This window comes from Acomys russatus, chromosome 13 (assembly GCF_903995435.1).
Source record: "Acomys russatus chromosome 13, mAcoRus1.1, whole genome shotgun sequence".
Taxonomy (NCBI): Eukaryota; Metazoa; Chordata; class Mammalia; order Rodentia; family Muridae; genus Acomys; species Acomys russatus.
In genome coordinates, this window is record NC_067149.1 from 26,274,999 (window position 1) to 26,294,894 (window position 19,896).

A 19,896-nucleotide genomic window follows, 5' to 3' on the forward strand; every position below is an offset into this window, starting at 1 on the left:
TTTTTCCTAGTAAAACTTTATGCTTAAGATACACCATAAAGACTGGGTTTAGAGGTAGGAAGTAGCATGGGGTTCTTTGTTTATCTCTTTTCCTAAACTGAATTTAAGCATGTGAGTCATGTGTAGAAGCCTCGATTCTGATGTAAAAGAGAAAACTAGCAGCCTTGTCTAACTGCTAGCGGCAAGCATCACTTGTTTTCAGTTAGGAGTTGTTTCCCCAGCTTTTTCCTATGAAGCCAGATGCATGCTGAGAATGAAAAGCATAGCTTAGTGTCCTTTAATCCATGGTGGCATAGTGTCCATAGTCTGCTGTTTCTAGTATTCATTCATTCATTCTTGGACAGTGTGTGCTAAATAAAAACTTGACGTTACTTTCTTACATGCTACCTCATAGTACTATTCTGCACCACGATTCTATTCCTAGCTATTTCCCCACCGCATTTTTTTCAATATAACATACCCAGGACAATGGAATTGAGAAAACCACCAACAATACAAAAACACAGTGGGTCCTGAGCACTGCCTGGTGAGGGCCTCATGCCCTGTGCACCTGCTTACAGCAGTACGGCCCTCCCACTTTCCATCTCCATTTGAGAATCTTTCCTCATTTGTAACTGAAGATCTGGGCTTGCAGGTTAAACGTTTTCCCCAGATTGCAAATGATTTTACCCGAAGACAGTCCTTCTCTCAAAACTCCCTAGAAATAAGATAATGATGTAGTAACACAGTGTCACGTAACTGAGAAGTAGGAGATGAAGTTGGATCCTGTGTTCATGTCCTCACTAGAGCCTTCTCGTTCAAGGTTTTCAGTAAATCGCAGATGGGGTCAGTTCGAAGTTGGACAACTGTAAAAGCAGTCTTCTTGTCTAACTCCTGAGGGTTAACACTCGGGATCCTGTTGACCTTGACTCGGGCCTCCCTTTCTAGGAGTTAGCTTATGAAAATACTTGCTGAAATGTACCAATGAATGCATGAGTGTATTCAGTTGTTCTTTTAGCTGTTACAAGTTATTGAGTTCCAGTTTGATACAAGGAACTTCTCTATAGGAGTGAACTGGACAAACGGTTTTCTACCAGTAGGTACATTCAAGTAAGATGTCAGGTGCCATATTCTAATTACTGAGAGGGGCAAGAAGGATAAGATAGATACCACACCCCATTAGGAAAGGAAACACACTGGAAGGATGCATCTATTTGGACTTGTGGGTACACGGCTAATAACTAGAAACTGGCATGTCTGAGATAGTTTCCCCAGGCATGCAGATGCTGGCTAGCATTAAGAGTTCCTTTGACATGGTATATACTCACTTATATCTGGACACTAGCCCAAGGGGTATGTCCCATGAAAATCTTCACTTACCAGGAAAGTGGGACAGAGAGGAGGACACCCTATTGGGACTGTAGGTGAGAGAAGCATGGGGAATGGGGAAATAGAAGGATCCAGAGGGTCCTAGAAACCTACTAGAAGAACATTATGACGGGCGGATCTGGGCCCAGGAGTCCTGCTCAAACTATGGCACCATCCAAGGACAATACATGCAGTAAACTTCTAACCCCTACTCAGATCTAGCCAATGGAGGGACATTCTCCACAGTTGAGTGGATAGTGGGGACTGACTTTTACATGAACTCTGGTACCTCATATTTGAGCATGTCCCCTGGATGGGGAGGCTTGATGGCACTCAGAGGAAGGATAGCAGGCTACCAAGAAGAGACTTGATACACTATGAGCATATACAGGGGGAGGAGGTCCCCCTCAGTCACAGTCATAGGGGAGGGGAGTAGGGGAAAAGCGGGAAGGAGGAACGAATGGGAGGATAAAAGAGATGGGATAACAATTGAAATGTAATATAAATAAATTAATAAAAAAAATATAAAAATAAATTAAAAAGAGTTCCTTTGACCTTTACTTTCATACACGTTAGGGTGTGTGTGTGTATGTGTGTGTGTGTGTGTGTGTAATAATATAAATATATATGTAAAAAAATTTTTTTAAAAGAAAAAAGAGAGAGAGAGAGATGGTGTTCCATTGCAGAAAACAGCAGAGATCACTAGGGGGCAGAGTCAGGAAATATTGTAATGGCAGAACATATGAGATGGTGGATGCTGAAGATGGTTGGAAGAATGGGGTAGAACTGATGTCAGGGTTCTGGCCTGAACATCTGGAAAGGCGTTGTGAAAGACTTTGTTCCTAGTGAGTCACGTCATCATTTAACCTCAGGTAGGGTGAAGCTGAGCTGAAAAGAGTGGAATCTGTGTCCAAAAATTCCCGTAAATCAGCACCATTTACTGTTATTTAGGTTATTCTGTTTCTGTTTCTTGTGTTTTTAGAACCCTAATAATAGTAGTTAGCATTATATGTAGATACATATTTTTGTGCATCTTTAATCATTGGAATAATTACTCAGCTAAGACAAACTGTAGTTTATATTGGGAAAATCATGAATAACATCCAGTTATCTACACATGCAGAATACTAGGGAGCCAAATATAAATAAAATATTAGGACATTTGAGGTACATCCATTTTGTTAGACCTTAACTTATTTGGGACTTATTTGCTAGATGAGATAAATTGAAAACACTTCCCATCTTTACTAGATCATGGTCCTCTGAGGGTGTTAGTCAGGGTGGATGTAGACTACAGGATGAGGATGCTCGCTGGCCTCACGGTGTGGTCAGATGTTGTGTGTGATCCAGTGTGGTGTCTGCTTGCCATTTAATGCCTAGATCACCTGGATTGTGATTAGTTCAAATTGGGCTGTGCTGGCCTGGGAGCTGGGCTGGCAAAACACTTGCCTAGCATGTGCAAAGCCCTGGAATTGATCCTTGGCATCACACACACAAAAAAAAAAACATGCTGAAGTGTAAAATATTTTGATTTTGAAACCGTAGTGTATAGAAAAGAATGTGCACCTTCTAATTTATTGTTTTATATTCATTACCTATTAAAATTATAATGGCTTAGAAAGATTTAATGTCTTACCTTTTACTAGTTTAGCATGGCCACTAAGTAATCTAAAATTACTTACGTGACTTAAATATTTATTATTGTCAGTCCTGGGCTAGAGGAGGGGGTTTTGTTTTTTGTTTTGTTTTGTTTTGTTTTTTAGATCTTATGAGAAAAAACAAATATTTTACTATTTTAAGTGGTAAAAGGAAATGAAAACAAGAGTCATATCTTGTGAGCAGAGAAAGTACATGAAATTCAAATTTCAACATCAAAGGGTAATTCTGTTGCTGTGCATGAGCAGGTGTGTGCTGCCCAACTTATGCTAAATTGCGGTTGCTATATTTTTAATTGCGTCATTATAGATCTGTGCACATTTTGTCAGTACAAGTTTATTTTCTCTTTAGTTAAACAGGTACAGTGCAGTTGTATCCAATTTTGATGTGGAGCTGAGGACCTAGCCCAGATTCCAGGGTTGTCACAGAATTAAGTGGCAAAGTGCATATCTAAGAGCATTGTAAGTGAGGGCACTCCGAAGGCAGCTCGTTTCTTCTTAAAGTTCATTACCCTCCAGTACCCAAAAGTACGATAAGCAAGGCAGGAAGTAGGCTCACGTTTACGTTGTCCTGGCTGGTGGAGTCAGTGTGCACATGCCTTTAATAAGACGAGCTGAACGCGTGTGTGCCTCTGTTACTAACGGCTTTTTCCCATGCTCTTTTCTTGAAGTTGAACGAAGAAGAAGATTTAACATAAATGACCGCATTAAAGAACTAGGTACTTTGATTCCCAAGTCAAATGATCCGTGAGTACAATTGCATGTTAATCTGCATCATATATTTTCACACCTTTCCGTTTTCTCATATGTTGCAAAATACGCTCTTGGAGAAATTAAAGAGCTCTCTCCTGACCCTTGGCTTCCTTTTCTAAGTATCTCCCTTGGTTAATTTCACCACACCAAAATTTTAAAGAAATGTACTGAATTGTACAAGGATTGTTGGAACTGAGATAGTTAGCTTTGAATGTGAGGAGCAAGGCTTATGGGAATCTAAGAACTGGATACTGGAAATGTCAAGTTCAATGACAGTGGAAAGACAAAAGGTCAATTGTTTTTATGAAAACTTGCACATTCTTTGTGTGTTTTACCAATCTAAGGGGGGGAAAAAGCAATGGTTAATCCTGTCGTGAACTACAAGTTAGCTCATCTGTGTTTCAGCCTTTGGTCTTCCCCCATATCCTTTCTCAGAGATAACAGCTAACAGATTATTTTCAAGTCTTCCTGCCTCATTATCTGCCACGTCAGCAAACTGGTCAACAAATATACAATTTTTATCCATTAGAAATTGGCCCATTTGAAGTAAAGGGCTAGGGAATATATATATTTTAATGGCCCCCACAGGCATTCTGTGAAATTAGCCTTTGAATATGACCTTTTAGCTATCTAATAAAAAGTAAAGATGCAATCAAGCATTATTCATGCAAGGCTTATTAAATTCACGAGTCACATTATTGTCGGGGAATTTGTAGCAAAATAAAATAAAACCATTACCTATTGTGAGGTGGTTTTGATGAATGTGCAGCAGTTTCTGTCTTCTAACACTTTGCTTTCCCAGGCTTCAAGGAGAGGCATTCTTAAACTGGAAATGCCCAGAGTCCCAGTTGTGCTGAGCAAATCTACCCTCCTAAAGGCGGTGACCTTCATTTTCTATAGTCAGTCTTGCATGGTAGCTGAAATTGAATTCCCATTTCCTGTTCTTTATCAGCTTTCCCCCTTTTTTAGCATATTCTTTTAAAATTGTAGTGTGCAAATCTGTTTAGTAACAGATTATGAAGTTACAGGGCCCCACTGTAAGCCTGGATTTGTGTGTCTCTTCCATTGTAGTAGAATGCTTACGTATTTACAGTCTGAGACATTAGGGAGAATGTATGGTAGACATTGTCTTAAGATAAAACAGCCTCCCCCCCCCCCTTCAAACCAGGTATCTAGAGTGTGCCTTTGAACTGAGATAAACACACTTTACCTGATTCCTGTCCCAGTGCATGCCCATTCCTTTCCCAGAATGAATGTACTTTGGTTGATTTGATATATTTAGGGAACATATATACTTGTGCAAGATAAAAGATTCCTCTAAATTACCCAACTTGTGCAAGAAAAAAGATTCCTCTAAATTACCCAACTTGTGCAAGAAACAAGATTGCTCTAAATTACCCAACTTGTGCAAGAAAATTATCTAAATTACTCAACATATACTATTTGAATCTATATTAGCCAAGAAACATAATTGAGTCTTAGAAGATGGCACCACACTCCCCCCCCCCCAATAACTGAGAGAAATACTTCTTGAGAACTGAGTGGCCATCAGCTTGACTTGAAAAGCCCAGCTCTGGCTACTCACTGGTGGCGTGTCTGAAGCATCATCCATTACAGTTGTGTCTCTGGCTGGCTGCTACAGCTTTTGTTACTTTGATTTTTAACCTTGAGAACTGGTCCCTGTGCTCTCAGTAGTTGTTGATGATGAAGTTGATAGTTCTGTTTACATCAGATAAATTTTGACTTTATCATCATCGTGGTTATCACAGTGTTGAAGATGGTCTAAAACATGGGTTGGGATGATTACCTCCATAAAAGCAGTTCATTCTTCATTGCTTGTTCTGTGGTGCTCTAAGATCTTTTAGTGTAGCCTTGTCCTGGTTTGCTTGCCATTGCTGTGATAAAACGCTGACCTAAAGCATCATGGGAAAGAAGGGTTATGTTTGGCTTTTGTCTTCCAATCATACTCCATCATTGAAAGAACTCAGGGCAGGACCCTGGAATCAGGAACTGCAGCAGAAGCATACAGACATGCTGTGTACTGGCTTGCTCTGCGTAGCTTGCTCAGCCTGCTTTCTTATATTTCCCAGGACCATCTTTCCATGGGTGTCATAGCCCATATAGTCTGGGCCCTTCCACATTCATCATTTATCAAGAAAATGTCCCCATAGACTTGTCCATAGGCCAATCTGAAGGAGGCATTTTCTCAACTGATACTTCCTCTTCTCCGATGACTCTAGCTTATGTTGAGTTGGCTAAATAAATAAATAAATAAATAAATAAAATAAATAAATCTAGCCAGCATAGCTTTTGTCCACATTTAGTACATTGGAGCCCCAGTAGTGAAAATGAAAGCCATGCTGTTGGCACCTGTCGAGATTGGGAATCAAGGGCCAGTATCTCACCAGGTTTCTGACCATGGCAGTTGTGGTAGTCGAGCTGAACTTTTAACACAGCACTTGTTTCAGCACTGCAGAGCATTCTCAAGTTCATACAAAGGGTCGCCCTTGACTTAATCACACACTTACAAGGTACTTCACACACATGTACTGTCATCATTTTGCAGGTGAGAAAGTGGGACAATGTAGACAGAGGTCAGATGACACCCTGTAAGAGTTCATGATACAAGTGCCAGACTGGTGTTTTCACACCACGGACATGTCTCACAATGTTCTCCTTATCCTGTCCCAGAGAGTATGCCTTTATAGTCCCAGATATATACAACTGTTTAAGACAGTTTGCAAATATGTTTGGTAATCCGCATGCATAAATTAAATAATTGGTTTCACCTAGTGAGAGGTCTACGATCTAGACAGAATTATACTTTACGGTCTCAACATCTGCACAATGCCTCCACCATATAAAAGGTGTTCATCTGGAGGAAGTAAGATGATATATACCAAATGAGTGACCAGTGGCCAGTGTGGGGGTGAAGACTTAATGAGTTCTAACCATTACTTCAGGGTAATTGCTAGACATCTAATACTGAATTTTCTTTGAACTCCAGTTCCTAAAAGCATCTGTTGTCTTCCATGTCATCACAGGGACATGAGGTGGAACAAGGGAACCATTCTAAAGGCCTCCGTGGACTACATCCGGAAGTTGCAACGGGAGCAGCAACGCGCTAAGGACCTTGAAAACCGGCAGAAGAAGCTGGAACATGCGAACCGGCACCTACTGCTCAGAGTACAGGTACCCGCCATGCGCCACGTCAAGTGACTTCAGGACAAGAGGAGGGACAATGTAGTGAGCCCCGAGGAAGCTGGGGACACAGTTTTACTAAAGTTGGTCTTTCTTGATTGTAGGTCCCATATTTGTGAGTTTGCCTCCTGTTAAAACATTACTGGTAGCTCCAAATTAGTATCAATGGCACTTTCACAGTCACTCTTGGACATATGCAGAGTGGCAAATTCCAGTTGTCTGCAGACTCTTTCCAGGAGGCTGAGTCCCAGGTCAAGGGATTTTTATAGCAGCCTTGTGAATTACAGCCTGTTAAGTGTCTCATTTTCCACCGTGTGTCAGTTTTGTTGGGGAGTTTTCATCTTACCGTGGCCCCCAGCATCACAAGAAGCACGTAAATGCTACCCTAAGGCTAAGAAGGTTGTGATGTGTTGTCTGGGTATCAGGCAGAAGTTAGTACTCCTGGCTGGATGTTCAGTGTGAATGAATCTACATTGTGTTCTGCTTGAGGGTGTACCTCATGATCATTGAACACCCATCTTCCTGGTACTCCTCAACACTTCACATCGCCCCCAAGGTAAAAACACATTGGCTGTGGCTGCAATGATCCTCAGTCAAAGGGCGAGGAGGCAAAGGATGTCCTTCCTCTAGGACTGAGCTTTAGAATCCAGGTGGTTAAACAGAGACTGGATGTAATTTGAGCATCTTTCTTTCACCTCCCCCTCCTTCTTTTTCCTTTAATTTATTATTTGTCTCATATGTTACATCTCATCTATAAAATGGCCTTAGATATTTAATACCTGGTACTTAATGTGTCTGTTTATAAGGTAGCTTACTTTACTCCCTTGTTAAATTATTAAAATATAGTACGTTTTTCCAAAGAGAAGCTAAGTTTTGTTTGGTGCTGAGGTTCCAAACTCACATATTCGTTTTAAGGATGAATGTTATGAAATACAAGCCTTGGCAATTCCATGGCAGTGGCTCCTTGGCTTCCTCCTGTTGACTCTGAGGCTGGCTCCACCACTTTTTCATGTCATAGGAAAAATCATTAATTAGGCAAGCTCTCCAGTGCCACAAAGCCTCGGAGCTCTGCATGAGATTTAACAGCTCATTTAGAAACTGAAGTAACTGTTTTAATCTGTTGATAAACACTTCTAATTAAACAACAAAGGAGTACAGTAAGATCCATGCATCTCCTTGAGTTAATTTATTTGCTTGTTTTTCTGAGAAGACAGCCTGTACTGCTGTTCTTCGTGTTGGTGTGGAGAGCCTGTGTTTTCAGCCACGGCCTGGAGCCTCCCCTTCATTTTCAGCCTAAGCGGTGCATACAGCAACCTTCATGGGAGAAAGAGCAGGAAGCCTTATGATCAGGGGAATTGTTGTTTTACTAAATAGCTCAGGGCTTCATCATGCTGCCGGGAGAGTTGGTCTGAAGGAGCAGGCAGACATTCATGTGGCATCACATGCTTCTGCGTCTCTCACTCATATAGCTCCCACAGTAGGAGTTCACAGATCCAGCAGTTTCCACACAGACCAACCGTGGCTTTCCCCACACTTGTAGGGCAGGTTGAGAGGCCATGCCACATGTCAAGTGCCTTTCCTCTCTGATGTATCCAAAGGAACACATTTTCCATCTGGATTTTATTTTAATATGTCATTTTATTACAACATAGGAGAGCACTGACATGTGGAAGGAGAATTAGGTACCCATAGGGATCCCTGTTGCTCATTTTAGGGGTATGGAGCACTGATCAAAAGCTAAGAGGGGAAAACACGGTTCCGAGGCATCTTGAAATGAGGTCTGAGAAGTCACAGCACTGAAAAGTGTGTCAGTCAGCTGGTGTCGCTGTGACAAAAGGCCACTGAGCAGCAGAGGTTAAATAGCAGGAATTGGCTTTCTCGCTGGTTTGGAGGCTGTCAGTCTCAGGCCTATGAGTGGACTTGGCTTCCTTACCTTCATCGCCTCTCCAACCCTCCTTTGTGCTGGTCTACTCACGCTTTGAGGTACTGGAGCTGGAACTTCAGTGTATGGATTTAGGAGCCCACCTCAGCTGGTAATAAGAAAGCACGCATGGTAAGAAAGTATTCATGAGCACTTGGCACATTGAAGAAGAAGAAGAAGAAGAAGAAGAAGAAGAAGAAGAAGAAGAAGAAAAGAAAGAAGAGAGAGGAGAGGAGGAAGGAGGAGGAAGGAGGAGGAGGAGGAGGAGGAGGCGGAGGAGGAGGAGGAGAGAGAGAGAGAAGAAGGAGGAAGAAGAAGAAGAAGAAGAAGAAGAGAAGAAGAAGAGAAGAAGAAGAAGAAGAAGAAGAAGAAGAAGAAGAAGAAGAAGAAGAAGAAGAAGAAGAAGAAGAAGGACCTCACTTTGTCAGGGAGAAGTGATTAGATTTCTCGAAGCTCTGCTTGCTTGGTGGAACCTGGAGAATGTTTCCTTTCACCCCCTAAACTTTACTTCATGGTGCCATTGGTGTCTTAGTAACTTCTTCATCTCATTCAGAACCCAGAAGAAATACCTACTGGTTTGGTCACACTGAAACAATGTATTGAGTATTTATGTCTTAACAGCTTTCTGAGGGTTTGAAGGAAATACATATAACTGAAGAACAAGCATTTTGTTTGATTGTTTTAGGATTCCCAATCCTTACTAAAGTAGTGACTAATAAACAGTGCTACTGGACACTGTACAATTAATGGAAAGCTTCAGGTTAGATTAGACAAACCACTCTTGCCTCCCATTCCATGTCAGTGCTCATAAGGCCCTTGTCACGACAGCCTCTCCAGAAAACCCATCATGCAATGCCGTGAGGCAACAACAAAAGAATGTGTGTGTGCAAAATGACCCTGAAAGTGGGGACAGAAAACTGTGTAGCACACTCATGCGGAAACTGGGGACTGAAATGTGTGTAGCACACTTGCCCTGAAACTGGGGTCTGAAAACTATGTAGCACAGTCTCTCTGAAAATGGGGATGAAAATGTGTTTATCTCACTTATGCTGAAGCTGGACAATGAAAGTGTATAGCACACTTCTCATGCTGAACCAGGGGACTGTCTGAGATATGATAGCTGTCAAGAGAGCATCATTTCCTTAAAATCTTAGTTATCTCCTAAGCAATTTATTGTGTGTGTGTGTGTGTGTGTATTTTTTACTCAGTATTATATTTCTATTTTCATTTTAGATTTTTATTAGCATACATACCTTGTACAAAAGATGGGTTTTCTTTTGGAATTTCTGTACATATGTACCATAGACTTTGCTCCACATATCTACTGTCCCCCATTACCCTCTCTTGCCCCACCCAGTTTTCTTCTACAGGCCCTCGTTATCCTTTTCTGTAATGCCCCTTCTACTTTCATGGCTTACATGTACATATAAGCTTTTAAAAATCTAGATTACACATATGAGAGAAAACACAGTGTTTGACAGAGTCGGGCTTCTTTTATACACTCAGTGATCTTCAGTTGCATTCTGTTTCCTGCAAATGATTTCAGTGTTTCTTCAGAGCTGAATAAAGCTCTTTTGTGTATCACATTTTCTCTATCAGCTCATCTGTTTGTGAACACCTAGATTGGCTGCATCTTGGCCATTGTGAATAGGCAAGGATGTGTGAGCATCTCTGTGTTGTGCTGACTTACAGTCCTTCTGGAAAGTACCCAAGTGTATAATGGGAGAGCCATGAGGTAGTTCTGTCTTTAGTTCTTTGAAGAACTACCACGTTGACTGCTAGCTATAGTAGCTATGTCAGCTCACATCAGTGTGTAAGGATTTCCGTCTCCCCACATCTTTGCCAGCATTTGTTCTAGGCGGTTTTTGTCTTGGTTTTGGTTTTTTTGTTTTTTTGTTTTTTGTTTTTTGTTTTGTTTTGATGATGGACAGTCTGACTTGGGTACTTATCCTTGTCTTAATCATTAATATCTGTAAGAGAGTATTTTCATTTGTAATTCATAATAACATATATACCACCTAAAATGTATTTCCTATACTACCAATGCCACCTGTCTCATACTTTGGGAAATGCAGAATTTATTTTTTAAATTTACTTTGACAATTTATAGGTGTCTCTAGGCCTGTTAAAAATAGAGACTAGACTTTAGTTGTTAAGCAATCTCTGGTTCACATTATGGTAGAATGTAAGACCTATACAGCGCCACATGTCACCCGACCATGTAGTACGTAGTTCCTCTAATCATCAAGTGGGCACTACAGTGACCCACTCGTTAGAATCAGCTTCTCCTTATCCTCCAAAGCCTTAGGTAGAGACCCTCACGGTGACATACATCCCGTGGGTTTGGGTAGCTGCGCCTAACACTCGCCTGCATAGCTCTCCGCGGTGAAAGGCAGCTAGCTATGCGCACACACAGGCCTACTTAATTGTCTAACTTTGACTTTACCGTAGGAGCTCGAGATGCAGGCTAGAGCGCATGGACTTTCCCTTATCCCATCCACGGGTCTCTGCTCGCCTGATCTGGTGAATCGGATCATTAAGCAAGAACCAGTTCTTGAGAACTGCAGCCAGGAACTTGTGCAGCACCAGGCAGACCTGACGTGTACAACGACTCTGGATCTCACGGACGGTACCATCACCTTCACCAACAACCTTGGCACAATGCCAGAGAGCAACCCGGCCTACAGCATCCCTAGAAAGATGGGCTCCAACTTGGAAGACATCCTGATGGACGATGCCCTCTCACCTGTTGGTGTCACCGACCCACTGCTATCGTCAGTGTCCCCAGGAGCTTCAAAGACAAGCAGCCGGAGGAGCAGTATGAGCGCAGAAGAAACAGAGCATGCGTGTTAGCGAGCCTGCCTCGCTCTGCCTCCGCCCGAACTGCTTTCTCTCTTCTTCAATAGACTCCGTAATTTCTCTGAAGAGGTTTTCTTGATAATTTTCCTTTAATATGAATTTTTCGTGCTTTATCAGTAGCCCAGGATATATTTTATTTTTAGAAATTTGTGAGCCAGACTTGTATATTCTATTTTACAACTACAAAGGCCTCCTAAGTATTGTACCATTAGCGTGCAGTATCTGTGAACTGATTTCTCGAAGCGTGAGTTTTCTGAGCAAGGGGATTTTTTTGCTTCAGAGAAGTGTCTGTCCATTTTCATTCAGGGGAAAACTTGGTGAGAGCTCTGTCTGTGACCTCCTTGGAAATTAACATGTAAAGTTTAGTTACATAAATGTAAAGCAACCAAAAGAAGAAAGCAAAGAAGATTATGAATAAGAAAAAAAGGGGGAAAGACACCCAAGGCCTTTTCTACTGGATAAATGTGTCCATTCCCTGGTACCGCCTTAAAGACACAGTGCCCTCCCCACGTCATTTAGTCTTTGTCCTGAAAACTACTTAAAAGAAGGTTATAGTACATAAAGACAAATATAGTAGTCATTTTCATGAGGATTGTCTGGTTAGAAAATGTAACTTATGCTAACCCAAACTGAAGGAATTATTAGACCAACGAATGAAACATGGGGACTGACCTGCTGGTTTATATTGGGTGCAGTTACAGTTTTCCTCACAATAAGTGTGGTTCAATTTTTTGTAAGATTTTTTTTTATGGAAATGAATGTCCTCTCTGAGTAAAGTATTGAGGAGCACCAGAAGTTTGTTTCGCTTATTTTTCTTTTTCATTTTTGCTTTTGATAAAGATAACCAAACTGGGCACATTTCTAATTGGATTTACTATTTTTATTTTTAAATTATGTTTAGCCATTTTGATTGTATATATTCTTTATTATCATCATTTTTTTCAATGTTTGTATTAATTTGTAAGGATATGCATCTTAAAATGGTGAGTAGCTGATATTTTTACAACTCACTGGTGGTTCTCCGCATTCTTTGTACACCCATGAAAGACTACTTTTACGCAAGGTCTTGTGTTCAAAGAGAGCTTTGCAAATATTTTGTATATTCCAGTATCACTTGAAACTGTTTTTCAACACATTTAAGGTGTAGTATTAATAGGTTACAAACCATGCTTTCTAGAAAAAAAACTTACATATGCATTTCTAGAGTATAAAAATAACTATATTCTTGAAGATTGATAACCATAGCATTTACGATACCCATGATGGTCATTTAAATTGGAATTTATTTCAACAAACTGGCTGGATTCTTTTTAAAGGGAGAAATATTGTATTGGCCAAATTACTTGATAACATTTTAACAAAGTGGCGACGTTGTAAAGTTAGTTTCTATGCATCACGTACTTGCATAGCCCTATGCCATAGTTGTAGAACACATGTATCAAGTCTAGTCGTTTTATACAGATGATATATAGTGTTACAAGCCAGGCTATTGAATGGAACTTTTCAGTAGCAGCCTATGATTGAATAGTGAGTGGCATAAAGCATATCCTTTCAGAATGAAGTGCCTTAAAAAATCTCAGCAGTCTCTTTTTAGACCAGCACTGACTGAACTATAAAGTAAAAGAAAGTTTCAGGATGGTGTCTGGGGTGAAGGACGATGTAGCATGGTGCCTCTGTAGACATTCTAAGAGCTTCCAATGTCCCTTGAGATATTTTTAATATGAAATATATTTTACTGACAGTGCCAAATTCTTTCATCAGGAAACCTTTTTCAGGAAGTTTTGTTATTGTTGTTGTTGTTATTGTTGTTGTTTTTAAAAAGTGTTTAAACGTCGAATGTGAACTGGTGATGGGTAATGGAGAGATCCAAGAGGAGTGATTATTATCAGATGGATGAGTGGATGGCCTTGGTGAGACTCGTCAAGTATGCGGTTTCCATGCATGTTGGGTAATGCAAATCCTTGGAAACACTGATGATGCTATCCAGTCTTGTAGCTTTATTACTTAAGGGGGTAGGGAAAATAAGTTCCCATTCTTTCAACTCCCTTAAGTGTGTGACTCTTTTTCCTAGAATAGAAATGCAAATGTGCATGAACAGATAATCGTACCATAGTGTTCACTGATACAATCATAGCATTGTCTGTTTTTCTCTCCATACTTATGTGGGGGGAGAGGGCTGGATGACAAAGTTGAAGATTGCAATGCTATGATGCTAGTTTTTCTGAGCTGATTCTGACATTTTTCTTTTCTTTTTAAGTAATGGATCAAGGTTTCACAAGGTTCACTAACCCATGGCTGAGTGACTATGGCCAAGGAGGAGCAACTTTCTAGAAAGCTTTGTTGAGAGACAGTATGGCATATTGCACCACTACCCTGATTTGTAGCCCCTGGGCTTGCCATTACTGGCTTCCCCAGTGCCTTCCTCATAAGACACAGCTGCTGGGAGAGGCAGGCGAGCCATTCAGAAGTGGCAACATGGGGGTGGCTTTATTTATTTCTTTTGTGCCAGCCAGAATGGATTCTTTCAGAGACTGGTTAAGCCAAGAGACTGTTTTGGCTCACTGTTTTCAAGGAGAGACTGATCTATGCCACTCCCTCACCCCTGGGTGCAGAATTGTGACTCAGGGTTGGACCTCTGTTTGGAGTGCTCAAAATACCAAAATTATCCACCTGCCTCTGGGTAAGGTAATGGAAATACCAAACTTTCTGACTTTGCCAAAAACTATACAACCAATCTGGTCATACCCAGAGCATGACACAGTCAGTCTGGTTGTTTGTAAACAGTAAAGCAATAAGAACAAACAAAATACATAGGACATTAAAAGGTATAAACAAAGCACAAAGGAATGCACTTATTAATACTTTTGAAAAATGCACTGGGGAGAAGTTGATTTTGATAATAGTATAAAAAAAAAAAAAACCAACTTCTTGACAAAGACAGCAAATGACTGTCTCTTACGGACACTTGCTACTGTAATGTCAATAACAGCCCCTGCTGTTGGGTGCAGCAATACTTCCTGTATGGTCCACAGCACTGTATATTATGATTGATATTAATGTATCCATTGAAATAATTGAACTGTTGTTCTTCATAGCCTCATTAAAGCATTTGGTTTTTCACATCGTGTTGGCCAGTTGTGTCTGGTTAATGCCCATTTTCATGGTATATACCTTCTCAAAGCAATGGCAGCACACATTTTCCTCTCATCTCATGAATAAGAAATTGCTAGAAAAGTGTAATTGCTAGCAGCACTTTGTTTAGTTTAAATGTCACTCTAAGATAGTACTTTTTTGGTTCGAAACATTTTTGATTACTTTATGACTTACTCTCAAATGAGCTGCAATTATGTAGCATTTCCCTCATTCTGAATTTGGGGAGACTTTGAACTCCCAGATGCCAGGAATCCACTTTAGATATAAGGGGTTTATGTAAAATATTTCAGTGAGAAGTGGCTTTATTAAAAAGGAGAGAAATTGTCAGAGAAACCTTTGCATATTTACTGAAAAGATCCTGGGTTTTTAAAATACAAATTTATAATAATGAATGCTTAATATACCCAGCCCACCAGCTCCTTTTTTAAAAAATACAGTACTTATGAATCATTTGATAAATGTTAGATTTGAATTGGGAAGTGTCAGACAGAACAGGTCTTTATTCCCCAGCCAGACCTTAAACTTCTGCCCTTACCCAAAAAAAAAAAAAAAAAAAAAAAAAGTGCTTAAACCTCTGTAGAACTAGAAAAGACACCAGAAACTTGCTGTAATGCTTATGATCTGACTGTCAGCTCTTTTTCAAGCTTACTTTTTTTCAAATTTAATATACAGTAATTGAGGCCTTTCTTTTTCAGAATTATTTGAATTATTTATATTTCCATAAAAATATGACTGTGTGATGTCTAGAAAATATATGTGCAAAAATAGGAAGATCCCACCTGATCAAGACAATTTTCTGAGCAAAATGAAAAGCAGGTAAGTTGAAAGTCAAGGCTTTTCATCTCTGGAGGAGTGACAGCTGTACTTGACCTCAGTTTCTGTCTCTTGTCAGTCTATTGACTGTCAACTTGGGAACACATGAAGTCTTACTTTCAAGTTGCATGCACACACACACACACACACACACACACACACACACACACACACACACACTCCAGCACCATTGCCAGTTCTTCAGACATTCACATACTACTTGAATGTCTTTTATTTAATTTTATTATTTTATTTTACCTTAATTTTGGAGATGGAATGTGAAGTCCAGGCTGGCCGCCCCCTTGCTATGTAGCCATTGCTCTGTGACCTTCTGCTATGTGATGTGATGTTGGGGATTTCATCTTGGGCTTCTCACATACTAGGTAAGTGCTCTACCAACTGAGCTATATTCCCAGACATTAGCTGATTTTATTTTATATCTACAGACAACTTTCTTAAACCTTTGTTTGGGCAATTCAGTTAAAAAACTGTTCATCTGCACACTGAAGTACATGATTGGTTTTCAGCCATGCAGGAAGCCAAGCCAACTGGTCTTTCAAGTTCAAAGCTAGTCCGCGTGTTCTATGTCTACAAAATGACACAGTGGGGCTCCTCGTTCAACTTTTTGTCTTTTTTTTTTTTTTTTTTTTTTTTTGCCTTTTCTAAATACATGATTTTGAGCAAGTATTAATTTTTCCAGTGTCTGTTCACTGGAGATAGTGAGAGCCAGCACATGGTGGTCTTGTGAAGACTAATCAGGTATATTTGAATTTTTGCTTGACAGCACAGGGGACTATTCAGTAAATAGCAGATGTGTTTCTATTATCTTTTTGTTACTTTCTTTATGAACATGGAAAATGTACCAGGCTATCTAAAATCACCCTGTGTGTAAGCAGTGACTGGAGAAACAGTGCATGGTGACGTGGGTCTAAAGTTGGTATGAAGCTGAGAGGTATCACCACGCTTGGCAAACACAGCTCTTGGTTCAGTCTCTAGTGATGATGAGAATTGTGTGACTAGACAAGGCAACAGGAGATGCACACAGGCTGCTGGGAGGAGGGAGATCCTGCTCTTTCTAGGATCTATTGTCAAAATATTTTAGAGAATTAATAAGAAAGCCACGACCCTCTAAATCAACATGAGCAAAGCTCATAGAAACTCACAGAGACTGAGGTAGCTAGCACAGGGCCTGCACAGGTCTGCACCAGCTCCTCTGTGGGGTTTTGGCTTTTTTTTGGGGGGGGCTTCCAGTGTAGTGCTTTTATGGGGCTTCTAATGTAGTGTTTTTATGGAACTTCTGAGTATATGAATGAATGGGTCTCTAATTCTTGTGCCTCCTCTTGGGCTCTTTTCCTTCTGTTAGTCTTCTCCAACTTCAATATGATAGTTTTTGTTTTATTATGTCTGATTTTGGTATGTTGTATTATCTTTTAGAAGCCTGTTCTTTTCTAATGAGAGACAGAAAGGAAGTGGCTCTGGCTTGGGGGGAGGTTAGAGGGGTGAACTGGGAGGAGTAGGAGGGGGGAAAACTATAACCAGAATATATTTTTATGTGAAAAAAAGAATCTATTTAATAAAAGAAAGAAAGAAAGAAACCCAACTCATGCCATTTAAAAATAGCCTTAGTACCGATGACCTAAATTTGAAATTGCATCAAGCCAGTGTATTCTGTAGGTACACCTTTGCCAGGAGAATAATGATGTCATTTTCTGATGATAAGCTTTGCTCAAAGCTGGACTCCATCACATTCCTTAGAGAATTAAGTGTGGTAATCCCCTGTGATGTGGGCTGATGTTATGTAGCCAAAAGTGGTATCTTGACTACATCCTGTCTGCTCCATTTCCTGTTGATATTAAAATGGCTTTCAGGGTTTTATTTTTTTGACTGCTTAGATTCAATGACTTCTTTAAACATCAGCTAAGAAGCTAATCTTCATAATCCACCCAACAGAGATATACCTTAAAAATTGCCCTGTCTTTATTGTTCTGTGTATGCCAAGATTTAATGCATAGCCAAGTAGCTAAGCAGAGAAGCTCATTTAAGAAAGGTAATGTGAAGTTGGCTTCTATTATGGTTGAAGAGTCTCCCCTGCCATATCTGAGCCTTAAAAGAAAGCGCTTCCTGTCCTCCCCGACACTAGCACTGGTGTACAGTACACATCTTGTACAGAGGACAAATGAAGAGGGCTCCATTATCCCAACTGTCCCAAGAGGCATGTGCCAATATACAAATAGCTAAACAAAATGAAATATGCAGGTATCATATTAAGATTGTCAGTGATCTCTCTGAGCATAAGACTGAAGCATAACTAATCTTATTTGTGTTCAATATTTATCAGTCTTTTGATCCTATAACCTATAGCAGATATGGTGGCAAGTGATAAAAGCCTATACAAAATCAAATGCATTTCAGCAACATGTCTAAATGGGAAAGACAGTTTGCTTTCTGAAAATTTGCATTTTAAACTTCTAATTTTGGAGTCGGTTGAAGATATATTCAAATGGGTGCAATTGTCACTCAAAATTCCTTATATATTATTCAGACAGCAAAATCTGTGGAGATAGAAACCACTCAAGTAGAGTTCCCAAACTTTGCTTTATGGAGCTAGTTCTGCAAGCTGTTCCCGAAGTTGCTTTGAGGGATGGGGGGTCTGGAGGTGGGGTTGCAGGCAGGGGGTGTGAAGCGGTATAGTTAATCTTGACAAAGTTAACTTTGGGAAATGCTGGGCTAAGCAAATCTGAGCAGATTATCTCTAGCTGCAAGACTTCTCACATTGTAAAATATGTTAGCGTGCCTTGAGAGCTGGCGAGACCCGGAATAGTATTCCATGTCTCCTAGTTGGCCAGTGGAGAGAGGGAGCTGGAGACAGTCAGAGAGACAGACAGACAGACAGACAGACAGAGTTAGATACCTGCTAGTAACTCCAAAGAATAGTATGATGGGTTGCATAAATTGGATAGAAATCATATGGTGGCGATGAAGATGATTTCTTCCAATTGCTTAATAAAAGTGTGCTTATATTTGATTGTGCTCCTATCAGGAGACGCCACTGTCATTAGAAACTGATGACTTCTTTTAAAAAACCAAATTCACCTTGACCTTCCTCTAATGAAATAACATGATTCTGGTTAAACTTCTTTTGCCACTTAAAAAGAATAGATAAAAAAAATAATGTTTTCATTTTCTATGAAAATAGCAATTCTGCTTGAGTACAAGTCCAAGGCACCACCTTCTCTAGGAGTGAAAACAACAAAAAATTATTTCTAGTATGTTTCTCTTAGCACTTTGAACATGAACAGAAGATAGTAAAGACATATGGTAGAGATCTTGGTTTTAGGATAATTGGTTTGTTCCTTTAGTTGCTAGTTGGTAGAAGACATTACAAAGAATTTAATTTTTTCAACTGTACCTTTTTAAAAAACTTCCAACAGTCCAGTCATATAGACTAGATTATACCTCTGACGTTCACTTGCTTATTGAATGTAGTCAATTCACAAAGCTATATTATTAATCATATAGCTGTACTGTAGTGTACAGCTGTACTGTAGTGTACAGCTATATGATTAAAAACCCAAGGCATTTGGCTTTGGTTGTGGATTCCCTTAATAATCCCAGCTTTCTAGAGGCAGAGGCAGGCAGTCTTCCATGAGTTTGAGACCACCCTGGCCTACACAGCAAGTTTCTGACCAGCCAGGGCTACATAGTGAGAGTTTATAAAAAGAAAAAGAAAAACAAAACAAGACAAAGCCAAGGGAAATGTGGTCAGATAGCTTTTCCAGGCCTTATAAGAATGTTCAGATCTTCCTTTCATTCAGTGTTTAAAAACTTTTTTCTAGGCCCCTACTCTTTGCTAGGAAGTTAAGAGTTGATGGAAGAACTTTGCTCAAGTAAAAGAAAGGATTTTTACTATGAAGTCAAATGGTGTCTTCATTCACTTTTCTATTGCTCTGATAAAGAACATGACCGAAAGTAACAGGAGGAGGAAAGGGTTTATTTTATTTCACAAGTCACACTCCATCACAGAGGGAACTCAGGGCAGGAGCTCAAGGGACTGAGGCAGCAGTACTAGAGAGAATCTGCTTATTAGCTTGTTCCCCATGGCTTCCTCAACCTTCTTTCTTATCCTATTCAAGAATACCTGCCCAGCCCAGCCCAGGGGTGGCATCACCCACAGTGCACTGGACCCTCCCACTC

General features: G+C 40.2%; 1 protein-coding gene across 10 annotated transcripts in view; it reads left to right on the plus strand.

Moving 5' to 3' along the window:
* The window catches only part of Mitf (melanocyte inducing transcription factor), a 203,067-nt gene extending 191,301 nt beyond the window's left edge, over window positions 1–11,766 (plus strand). For all 10 annotated transcript variants that reach the window (XM_051154970.1, XM_051154969.1, XM_051154971.1 and 7 more), the window contains 3 exons: window positions 3,674–3,749; window positions 6,800–6,947; window positions 11,329–11,766. In XM_051154970.1, the coding sequence (XP_051010927.1) occupies window positions 3,674–3,749; window positions 6,800–6,947; window positions 11,329–11,730 (626 nt within the window). In that variant the 3' untranslated portion in view covers window positions 11,731–11,766. The remainder of the gene's footprint in view (window positions 1–3,673; window positions 3,750–6,799; window positions 6,948–11,328) is intronic.
* The last annotated feature ends 8,130 nt before the right edge of the window (window positions 11,767–19,896 follow it).